We start from the raw sequence: 12,442 nt of genomic DNA, 5'->3' as shown, positions 1-12,442 counted from the left end.
AATATTAGGCGCTGTCAAACTAACCGTTTTACCCATGGGTAAATGGTTCGATGTATTAAAATTTTAACAAGACTCCGAGGCTTTAGTAGAAGAATGGCAATTTTTTCTTGACTCCATCGCAATTCCCAGAAGAATGGCAAATTTTTCATGACTCCATCGTAATTCCCAGAAGGGACTTGAGCACCAAGAAAACCAAACCAAATATTGAAAAATGACCCTAAATTCTCGGTGTGGGCTATTACCCATGACAGTTCCCGAGGTACGTTCTGTGGACTAATAATAACCCGGAGTGGCTCAGCCAATCACGAGAAAGTGAAATGTACCAAACACTAGAAATCACGTGTTGTTAATGTGCACTGTTCCACTTGGCGCAAAATCCTATACAAAAGAGGACTAACAGTTGGAAAACGCAGCAGGATTTCGAGCAGTGCTGTGAATCGGATGTTTTTACGTTAAATAAATTCAAAAGCACCTTGAAACACTAATAAATTTTCTTCACACAAGTGTTCATGAATTCTTTCTTTCTTTTTTTAACTACCTTCTATGTACAAGATAAGCTTACTAGCGTAAAAAACAGAGAAAAAACAACAACAACAACAACCTTTAATGCTAGTCAATCCACGTCTCTTTTCCTTTCCCTTTCATACGACAAAACTCACTCACTTGGTGGTAACCCTCATCTGCTCAAAAATTTTTATCAGCTAAACGTTACCGTTCAAAAATTTCCCATTCACCGGATACATTTAATCTGGGGGAAATGTATTTGTTGGTCGCGCCAGTAAATATTTTTCGCAGTCATGGCCAGGAAAAAAATATATATTTTTTTTCGTTTAATTTTTTAGTTGGGAGGAATAAATAACACGTAAAGAATGGACCAATTGGAAGGTGCAGTGAGCTTTGTCTCTCCTTGCTTCGACTATCATTGTTGTCGTGGGTAATTTTGAGGGTCTCGGGTAATAAAGAAAAGCATGTTTTCCCTTAAACTCGTCTTAAATCGCAAAATATATCCAACGGGAGGAGGTACAAAATAACTGTTACCAAGTCCTTTGGCATTCTGCTTGGCTTCTCATTGGCCTCTTTTTCTTCAAAGTTTGTTTGTTAATATGTTATTTCACAGCTACAGTTACATGTATATGTGTCATCATCTAAAAGCCAGTCGACGCGGCTACTGTCGAATATTCGATATCCCTCTTAGCAACGTCTATCCGAACCTTAATCTTAGTCTCCCTTGATTACGCATTCCCAAACAGAGTAGAACAGCTGTTTCCAAGTAGAATTTTTCTCAAAGAAAATATAAACAGCAATGTAGTTTCATACAGTAAGATTTATTGACGCTATATCGTTTCTAGTGGGAGGGTAGCTTTCAGTTATATACAGGCGATATCATCATAAAAAATCTACATAGAATGGCTGACATAAGGTGGATTTTCACAGTCGCATACGCGCGTAAACGTTTCCCGAGTAAATAAAACAGAGGCAATGTATGGAAGGTCACGCATGAAAGTACAAGTTGAGCCTCGCTCAAATTTTACGTGACGCCTGGCCTTTATTCATACATTGCGTCCATTTTCATGTACGCACGTAAATTTTACGCGATAGTGGAAATCAACCCTTATTCTAAAAGGCGCCTTTACAGTCTAACTTTCATACCACAAAACATTGGAACGTTCTTTAAACATTCCATCCTTTCCGTTAGCACAACATCAAAAAAAGTTAAAGTGGTTAACGTTAAGGCCCACAGAAAACTCACAAGAAAACTTCAGTGGGAATTTTTAAGCTGAGGACGGCTGTTGTTTTGGATAAAATAGCGAGCACTCCCACGTGCCCTCATTCAACAGTTTTAATGGAATTTTTATACTGCCTTAGTACAAAACAAAGGAATCAATATGACTTTTAAGAAATAACAATAAAAAATTGACTATGAACAGTTTACAAAGATCCCCAATGACTAATGAACTATTACATTGCTCAGAATTAAAACTCTTTCCCATATCTCCAAAGAAATGTATGCGACCTGATGTGATTTATTCATGAAGTTCTTAAAAATTGAACGGAAATTTTCAACTTCCTGGTGGCGACAAGAATTGAATTTGTTGGTTGTTTGTGTAAACAGCAGAAACGAGCCATGCGTCTTTAGCTAGTCATCCTACATGTTGTTAATATAAAACATTAATTCTTGCGTCAGGAGCCCATCAGCTTTTTGCTGTCGTCGATTCTTGCTGAAGATGTTATGCTAGAGATGGAGTTATTTAACAAATCGATTCCATGTTGCCGTGCGTCTGTTCAGTAATAGATCACAGATGACGTCAAAATGTCGTAAAAACAAAGAAGTGGCACATGAGCCGCAAGCCAGTGTGTCACTGTTGTTTTTACCACATTTTGACGTCCTCTGTGATCTATTACTGAACAGACCCACGGCAACATGGAATCTATTTGTTTTATACAATGATCAGAAAAGAAAAATACTGATACACATACCTGCCTCGAACCGCTTGACCTTTTGAGGATTTGTGCTAGTTTAGGCATTTTTTAAGTCCCAAATCCAACTTTTCATCTTAGCTTCTTCTTTATCTTACTTGTGTACAGTTTCTTCGAAAAGTTTTTCACCGTCTTTTCTTGCTCAAAGAAGAATAATAGCGAAAACATTTTGCAAAACAGCGAGTCTCTCGTAGCGAAGACACACGATGGCAACTGTTGTGAAGATTTCTTGTAGTTTAGGCATTGTCAAGTAGTCAATAGCTTTTTTGGTCTCCGTTTCTCCATTTTTCTTCTTTGTAAATAGCTCCTGCTAAACTTTTTCCGAAGCTTTCACTTGCCTCAATCCGAAATAAGCTGACAAACATTTTCAAAACCGCGTGCCATGTTGAACAAAACAAAGAAAACAAGTTTCCCGTGACATCATCCATGTATCTGTACTCTAATAGATCATGGGCAACGACCAATCACAGTGCGCGTAGCATTCACATCATTGTATAAAATTCATTTGCCCACTGCTAAGAGCTTCAAAGCATTTATAACCCAGTTATTCAATATTATTGCCTAACATTCAGTTACTGCCGTGAGTGACTTCGGCCGATAAGCATAACAAATAAAATTACTGCCTGTTCCTTCTTCGCATCCAACAATTAGAAGGTCCTGGAAAATTGAATGACAAAGGAAACAAGAAGAAATAATAAATACAATAAAAAGAACGTAAATTTTCAACGCTTTCCGCGGGTTAACAAGAGAATTTAAAAGCCCCACAATAAAGGGGACACGGGAACGTGAACGTGACTAGCCGGATATCTTATAACGTATAGTTTGAGAACCGCACGAAAACTACAGTTCAATAAAGTTAGAACCATGCTATAGAAAACAGCCTGTCTTCGATAAATGGTTTTGTCAAATGGTCTAAAGGAAGAGCATAAAGCTCTTTTTTCACGAAAATTTATATGTGTAAAAAAACAGTTTTTTACATAAAAAAGCGCCTTTTTTACAAAAATATATTTCTGTAAAGAAGCAGCTTTTTTACAACAGTTCAATTTGTAAAAAAGCAGGATTTTTACATAAAAAAGCAGCTTTTTTACAAAAATATATTTCTGTAAAAAAGCAGTTTTTTCACAACCGACGAATTTGTAAAAAAGCAGGATTTTTACATAAAAAAGCAGCTTTTTTACAAAAATATATTTCTGTAAAAAAGCTGTTTTTTTACAACTTTATTTTTGTAAAAAAGCAGGCTTTTTACATAAAGAGCAGCTTTTTTACAAAAATATATTTTTGTAAAAAAGCAGTATTTTTACAACCGTTCAATTTGTAAAAAAACAGGTTTTTTGCATAAAAAAGCGCCTTTTTTACAAAAATATATTTCTGTAAAAAAACAGCTTTTTTACAACAGTTCAATTTGTAAAAAAGCAGGATTTTTACATAAAAAAGCAGCTTTTTTACAAAAATATATTTCTGTAAAAAAGCTGTTTTTTTACAACTTTATTTTTGTAAAAAAGCAGGCTTTTTACATAAAAAGCAGCATTTTTACAAAAATATATTTTTGTAAAAAAGCAGTATTTTTACAACCGTTCAATTTGTAAAAAAACAGGTTTTTTACATAAAAAAGCAGCTTTTTACAAAAATATATTTCTGTAAAAAAGCATTTTTTTCACAACCGACCAATTTGTAAAAAAGCAGCTTTTTTGCAAAAAATGTATGTCTGTAAAAAAGCTGTTTTTTTAGAACGTTATTTTTGTAAAAAAGCAGGCTTTTTACATAAGAAAGCAGGTTTTTTACAAAAATATATTTTTATTTTTACAACCGTTAAATTTGTCAAAAAGCAGGATTTTTACATAAAAAAGTAGCTCTTTTACAAAAAATATATTTCTGTAAAAAAGCTGTTTTTTTACAACTTTACTACGATGGCTGTCAGACCCGAAATTCACATACCCCTAGGATTTTGGGATTTTTGCTGATGTCAGCATTTTTGAGACTGGTTTGGACCGGTTCGGACTGGTTATTTTTGCTAATTAATTGGACAAAACGAAACATACTTAAAGACAAGGCACTACTATATATTAACAATGAGCTCTCTTGATGCAGTTTATGATGTTTGCCAGCTTCTTTCTTCAGTCCAATCTTCAGTTATGTCAACTAATCAAACAAAAAAAAGTTTAATGAGCACGAATTATATAAACATTTTAAGGAATGTGCTCGTGTCCTTGATGATTATAGCAAATTAATTGAACCTGATTGTAGTACTACAAATACAGGATCAGGTATATTACCAAATTCGCCAACAGATGAAATGCCACCAGTAAAATGGAATTCGGATCCTAGAAAATTTCAACAAAACATGGAAGAATATGAAAAAAAATACCGGAAAAATGTTCATGAGAAACTAAGAAACTTACGAAAATTACATCCTGACTATCTTCAATTTGATGGTGAGAATGATGAGCTAATTATGAAATTAATCTTTGTAAAACGGAAATATAATGAAAAAACAGACGACGAAATAGTGGATGATTTGAGTAAATTAAGAAGTGCACATCCTGATTATCTCAAATTGGATGGCCAAAATGATGATCTTATAAAACGGTTTACAAAAGTTTTTGATAAAGTAGCACCAAAATTTAGTGAAAAATTTCGACTTAAAAAAATATGCGTTTATTGATGACCCAAAAAATGAATATTTCAAGAAAACACCAACATATCAGAACAAAATACCAAGGAAATCAAACCAGTCAAAACCAGAACCAAAATTAGATGAGTTTAATAAGCTGAATAACCAGGCAGAAATATTGCTATTGAATCGGCCAAGAATGAAAAAACAAGAATTCATCAAAAAATTGGATATCCATCTGATTGTAATGCGTAAAAAATTTGTGGACGATCGTGAAAAATATAATGAACTAAAAAAATCGGTAACCGCACTTCGTACAAAATTAATGCAGCGCAAAAAAATACCAAATGATGTGATAAAAATAATGCTATGGTTTATTCGAGAAAATAGTGTAGATTAGGGGGTAAATAATTAGGTAGTTAGATAGTGGTCATGACCGGTTAGACAGTAATATAGAATAACATAACTTAGTGTTTAATTTGATCTAAAATCCAGTCTGGTATCCCTTCAAGCGCTTTGGGGTCAATATTACTCAAATTATTTATGTGTTGCTGAGGTATTTGTGGAATATTGGGATTCGGTTTGTATGTCAATAGTGGAATATTTTGATAATTTGCCGGTTGCTGTGTTATTGTATTAGGTGTTGTTTGGCTAGCAGGCTGCTTAATTAATTGAGCACTTGGTTGCTTTTTTACTGTAGGCTGTTTACCTTTGGCAGTCCGTTTAGTCCCTTGATTTCTCAATAAATGGGGAAATAGATAATGATACTGTACAATTAATTCAATAATCTGGTTTCTCTTCATACGCGTAACAGCAAACTTATCGGCTTTCATTTTGATGATTTCTTTCTTGAGCTCTTTGAGAGTGAATGTTTTTAGATTATTTCGCAATTGCACTTTCTGGAGTTCATTATAGCTGTCTAATAATTGGTCAGCATTCTTATACTAATTAATTAGATAATTTGTGGATAACTTTATAATGTATTTTTAGTGTGTCCTTATTAAGGAATTGTTTGATACAATATTTACACGGTACACTGATACCTTTCATATACTCATGAATATTTTTGCTAATCTTATCATAATCATTACTGAGTATAAATGCATAGCCATTATTAACGTACTTCTTCTTCATCTCCAGTTGGGCTTCTGACACATGATAATTATTAGTTGGTGATTTGAATTCAATACAGAGGCCTTTATAATCTTTGTGATAATCGAGTACCATTAGATCAGGCTGTCCTCTCATATATTCCTTTTTACGTGAATCTAGTCTCTTATCCTCAGTATCTTGATTCTCTCCCAGACCGGCTACTAATATGGAACCTGTATAGTACTTTCTTATGAGGTCCACTACTTTATAATGGAGGTCACTCTCATTGCCAATCATGATCATCTTATTCAAGGGACTATCAAACAGCTTGTATTGGCCATATTTACGGATAGATGGGAGGACTGTAGTAAATAGCCAATCGCGGAATTTTTTAGCGGCTTCTAATTTGGAACTAAATACAAGTTCATAAAAGCCGGCCTCGTCAATGAATGTGTACCATCTACCTTGTTGGACCTGAGGGGGCGAAACGTCCACGCCAGCTTTTTGAACCTGACCCGTCCAGACGACGGGGCAGCATTTGGGGTATACAAGATGGATCATTTTGTGGTTCTTAGATACATTCTTTCTAATAGCCTGATCAGTATCACTATATCCAAGGATTTCAGCAACATCTTTTCCTCAGAACCAAACATTTTGCTTATTATCAAGATATGAAGTCAGCTCGATATTCATATCTTGATTGATATACTTCTTTTCTATCATGCTTACCATATATATAGATTACATAAATATTATCATGCAGACCAAAAATATGATAAGCATGATAGATTAAAAAGTATGCTAGGTCTGAGGTGCCGTTTCAGCACATTGGACCTGGGGCGTCGTTTTGACACCCCCAACAAAACTGACTTATTTATTGACCCGGTGTTTTACCGGGTTGACCCTTCATTTTGACGGGGCAACACTTTGGACCCACCGGACCCATTTTGGGTCCGCCCCTTCCTCCGTTTCAAAGATTGCTTTAAGGACGCCTGTTAATGACATCTCAGCTGTTTCCAGATTTTGGAGATTAATTTCTTGTGATGTAATGTCGCAATTTCTTCCTCCAATTTTTGGATTTTAGTGAATAGTGCATTAAGCTCGGTTTCCTTACTCTGGATTTTAGTATTAAGCATTTTATATGATCGTCCATATATACTATTAGTTAGATAATTCTTGCAAGCTGCTTAGTGGAATCCAACTATTAAAGTCGTCACTATAGCCCAACCATTTTACAAGAGCTTGTTTCTTCTTGTAATCCCTCCGAATGACCTTTTCAATGCGAAATACATCCTGTTTTGCTGGGAGTAATTCTGGCTCATAAAAGCTGCCTTGTATTTCCTCATTATTGAGATCTTTTAATCCATAGGTGATTGGATTTGTTGATTGGATTTTATCGATCAGGAATATGTCTTCTGTCCAATTAGGTGAGTACCCTTTATCGAACACTTTTCTTTTGTACTTACTAATCCTAACTTTATCACCAACCTTGAATTTGGGCTTAGATGACAATTGTTTCATATCACCGTATAGATTGTAATACACGATATTTTCATTCTTCTTCTTACTAGCTTCTACAGGTGTCATTTTAATGGAAGTGTGTTTGGTGTTATTATACTGACTCAGTATTTTTGGTAGTATATTGAGATATTGGGTATTACCCTGGACAGTAAACTGTTTCCACATCCTAGTTTTAATTGTACGGTTCCATCTTTCACATACACTAGATTTTTCCTCATTCTCGGTTGAGTATAGTGTTATGTTATTCTTTTACAACAGTTCTTTCATATTTTTGTTATAATATTCTTTCCCCTTATCAGTCCAAAGATATTGTGGTTTACGTCCCTCTTTGAATATCGTTTTGAATGCTTCCGTGACAGTTTTCCCTTTCTTATCCTTTAATGGTACAATCCAGCCATATTTGGAGAATAGATCTAGTACCATGAGAAAATATCTGTAACCCTTGTTCCATTTACTGAACTGTTGCATTTCAACTAGATCTGAGCACCAAATTTTGTCAATACCGGTTGTAATAACGCGCCGCCGAGTAAAGTTGCGCTTTATTGGTTTATGTAATTCGTCCGCTAATTGTTGTTGCCAACTGATACCCGACGGCTTTTCTAGTTGAAACCAAGACCAAGTTTCTGTTTTATGTTTATTAGATTTCTAGCTAACCAGTGTCCCCATTGTCGTTCATTATAGGGAATGGCGTCTAACGATTTTACCATTTTACGGTCAGCTTTATTTTTGCACTTTCGGTTATCACCACAAACACTATAATCAATATCATGCTGCATGGCCACTGCATCGGTTGGCCCAGTTGGTTGATCATAAATTTCTAATATTTCGCCAGTTTCTGGATTGTATCTCACTTGGTTTTCGAGATCGTTGTAAGGGCCTGTGTATTTATGACCCGGTAATGTCCATCCACCTGCTGGTCTTGGTAATTTTTCAATGGCCTTGTGGATGTCCAAAGCACCTCCATCAAGATCTTTCCTATTTGTTTTGTAGTTTTTCTTTGGTCGTATTTTGGTTGATAATTGGTCAAGAGCTTGAGAACCGACATTCTGAATCATTGGATTTAATTTGTCCAAAGCATAATCTATAGCCTTTTTTTGTAATTTAGGGTTTCTGAGCGCTTCTGACCCGTAATATCTTCCTATCTCAACTGCTTTTTTACCCATCCATGGAAGCCCATGATGTACAAACGCATCAGGAGCAGTACCAGCTACTGTGTCCATTACGCCTGCCCCTAGGACAGGCTGATCTAGTTTCCCTTCTTTACAAATTTAAACTTTTTAATTCCGCATTCAGCAGAAGTGCACCAAAACATAAGTCTACCATTTTTGGCAGTTTTGTAACCCGAAGGTTCTACACATTCTGTTTGCTTCTTCTGTTTAACACAATAAGATTTCACCATTATTATATATTTATGTTATATAATTATTGTCTAATCACTATCACTACTGCCGGAACATAAGTATCATGGCTGCTATCTGACTCATAATCACTCTCACTTAAGGGTTCACAGTTGCAGCACTCGAAACATCCATATTGATTCACATAATGTGGAGTAACTTCTTGGCAATAAACACAGAACTTTTCAGTTATCTTATATATATGGATTACATAAAATAGTTTATCAGAAATTGGTGATTTATCAGCTGATTTGTGGAACTGAATTTGGGGTTGTGAATAACGTCTAATAATTATCTACCCTTTTGTCTCTCTAGGAGGTAATATAAGCACCAATAACCGCACAACACACTGTCCCTCTCTTGTATTTCATCTGATGAGTACACCATTTTTTTACCGCTTTTTTTGAGATAATGTTTAATCTCACTGGGCATGATCAATCCAAACGAATCAAAATACTCACAAAATTGTTTATCCACATTTCTATAACAAACCCAATGACTGCCCCCGCCCATTGAATCATCAAGATCAAGTATTCCTGTTGCCAATTTGTGTATTTTTTGTGGTAAATTATCACGGCTGTAGATACCCCTGAAATATTTTATTCCTAATTGTGTAACCCATTGTAACAAATCAATGTTCGATAATGGTTTGTTTATGAATCTTACAGTACTGTTCCTAGAATTGGGATTGAATTGAATGGACTGTTTTTGCCGAGCAGCAGTCCCTTTCCCTTTCTTTCTTTTTTTTTTTTTACTCCCGCACCAACCGGGTTTTCCCATGTTCCAAAGAAAGGTGGCGACATGTAGGGATACGGATTATACATTCCGTGGCCATTAGTTGTATGGGGAACATAAACAGATGTTGTATTAGCGGAACCGAGTCTGTCAGCCCGCAGTCCTTTTCCCGTCAATGCATTTAGTAACAAGGGCACACCTATACTCGCTAATAGAGTTCCTAAAAAAACCCACCCTGCTGTGTTTTCGTCGGTCTGATAACTAATCCGTTGCCAGTTTGGAGAGACTTAAGAATATCCTTTTTCTGCCCCGTGGTCAGTAAATGTTTGCATGCAACCAACTGTGCTATTTTATCTATTGGAACAAGAAAACCTCCTCGTTGACCTTTTCCGAATATTTTATCAACACCTAAACTGGCTAAAGCTGATAGCGCTCCTGTTACAAGCGGGGCAGCAGCCTTTTTGGCTAATGGCATTGCCATAGATAGTAACTTGCTTCCTAAACTGATTAATGATCCCCACAAACTACTACCCTGTCTAACAGCCTTTCTGATTTGCGGTTTTGATATCTTGATATCCGACCCTGTACCCTTGCTCATTGCTTTTTTCAATTTATTGATCTGAGTTTTTGTGAGCATTAATTCATGTGGACCGGATAACTCATTTCTGGCTAATCGGATAGTTATTGCTGAATTATTATTGTAAGCTCTCGAAAGCTTTTCCAATTGTCCTTTACTAAGTGACATACCATAAGGATAATATTTCGTCATTACTTGTATATAATATACATTACATAATTTACGATCTGAGTATTATTTTACCATCCTTTTGAATTAGCTCAACATCTTGCTCATATAATGTTAATGCGTAAATTGAGTAGGCTGTTGCCGTTGTTCCAGATAGCTCATATTTAAATGTCAGTTTTGTAGTGTCGTCTTTAATGTCCATTTTCTGTTTTGTTAAGTCGAAATACAGGAAGGTGAATAGCGTACTAAAATTAGGTTTATTGAGTAATGACCCCTCACCGTATTCATTATTTTTGTGAACATATTTCAACACATCCCTGAAGACTCTAGTCATATCAGTAGTTGGTGTGTAATGTATTTCGGGGTATTCATTTCCGTTTCCAACTTCCAGGTGACAATTGGATAAGGTCCTTGGGTCAGTTGATACAGAGAATGTGTTATACAAGAATGGATTAGCTGTCTGGGCATCAATATTTGCATCATTGATTATGAATACAAACACGTGTCTTGGTTTTGAGATACCAGTTGATATTCTGAAATGCCCAGCTCTCTGGCGGCTACTATTTGATCTTTCAATATTCTCTCTCAAATAAGTCCACTTATGATTTTTAAGATATTGGCTCATATAGGATGATTGACCTTCACTGTTAAAGGTTATTCGTGGGACATACAATTGCATCCTAGTGATAACCACTCTGCAATCAGCCCCGGCTTGCCAAATGAGATTACCATCTGACTCAATCTCAAAATTCATTTCAACTCTTGTATTGGGTAATAGTTCATCTTCTAACATTTCAAAGAATGAGTATCTATTCAGTGGTATTTCAGTATTTACTGTAGAAGAGGTACCCAAGAGTGCTTTTCTAAGGGCAAAACCCTTATTGTAAGCTGCTCGCCTTTTGGCTAACTGATTTGGGCCACTAACTTCAAATTCCCGCTCTTCTGCATTTCTGGATGTATCAAGGAAGAAAAACTCATTACTTGCTGTCTTACTGGCGTAAGCGGGACTGTAATCGAGTAAGTTTTTAATATTAACCGCGTGATTTGCATCATTACAATCATACACTTTCTTACCATTTAGCTTAATATCAAAATGTTTTAAGAATGAGTACGACCCGTTTACAATTCCATTATGATCTGCTACTGCAGTATTGTCTCCATTAGCCAGCAAGACTACTTTAAAGTCGAGACTGATTCGAGCATTGTACCAGTCAAATGGAGTTACGTCACCACTGTTATCAACAACAAACCTATAGCCATCTTTCTTTTGGTGAGCATTATTGGCGACAGTTGTATTTAGTGCTGTTTCTAGGTCAAAAATAACATCTTCATATCGTTCAACATATTTTGGATCTCTAAAAGAATTCATTATATTAATAGATTAGATAAATCTTTTATATGGCCTAATAGATAAATCTTCTCATCTGGCCTCCAGACAGTAATTGATTTACCCGTTCATTAATCTCGTAATTGCTTAGCTCTCTTGATCGTGGATTTTCTATTGGTAACGCTGCTACTGGTGTTTTTGTGTTTTTATTCTTTTTGCTTAATAGCTGAATAATTTTATCACCGGCCTTCTCGCCAGCATATTCGCCAGTCTTAATAGCAGCTTTCTGAACAGCCTTCTTGGTCGCTGTTTTAGCAGCCTCTTTCATTGTCTTTCCAAACAACTTTCTACAAATCGTTTTGAAAACATCGGTAACAACACCTTCTCCATAAATATGCTTTTTAACATATCTCCCCGTTTTATCATCATAACGTTTCTTAAATTCTGATTGTCTCACTGTATATTATAAGATTAGATATTATGCTGGTTTGGATCGTAAGATTAGGGTCATAAACCAGTCAATCTTATTTAGTCCA

The 12,442-nt window shown here is 35.6% G+C and overlaps 1 protein-coding gene across 1 annotated transcript in view; it reads right to left on the bottom strand.

Moving 5' to 3' along the window:
- The window catches only part of LOC140928009 (uncharacterized), a 49,441-nt gene extending 41,673 nt beyond the window's left edge, over positions 1-7,768 (bottom strand). Inside the window, exons 1-2 of the mRNA XM_073377728.1 lie at positions 7,384-7,768; positions 6,133-6,819 (exon numbers count right to left, since the gene is read on the bottom strand). Coding sequence (XP_073233829.1) covers positions 6,133-6,819; positions 7,384-7,768 — 1,072 coding nt within the window. The remainder of the gene's footprint in view (positions 1-6,132; positions 6,820-7,383) is intronic.
- Positions 7,769-12,442: the final 4,674 nt, after the last annotated feature.

The sequence above is a fragment of the Porites lutea genome, chromosome 1, assembly GCF_958299795.1.
Source record: "Porites lutea chromosome 1, jaPorLute2.1, whole genome shotgun sequence".
NCBI classification, from domain to species: Eukaryota; Metazoa; Cnidaria; class Anthozoa; order Scleractinia; family Poritidae; genus Porites; species Porites lutea.
The sequence above is the reverse complement of the archived record's forward strand: the minus strand, read 5'-3'. Positions and strand labels throughout refer to the sequence as shown.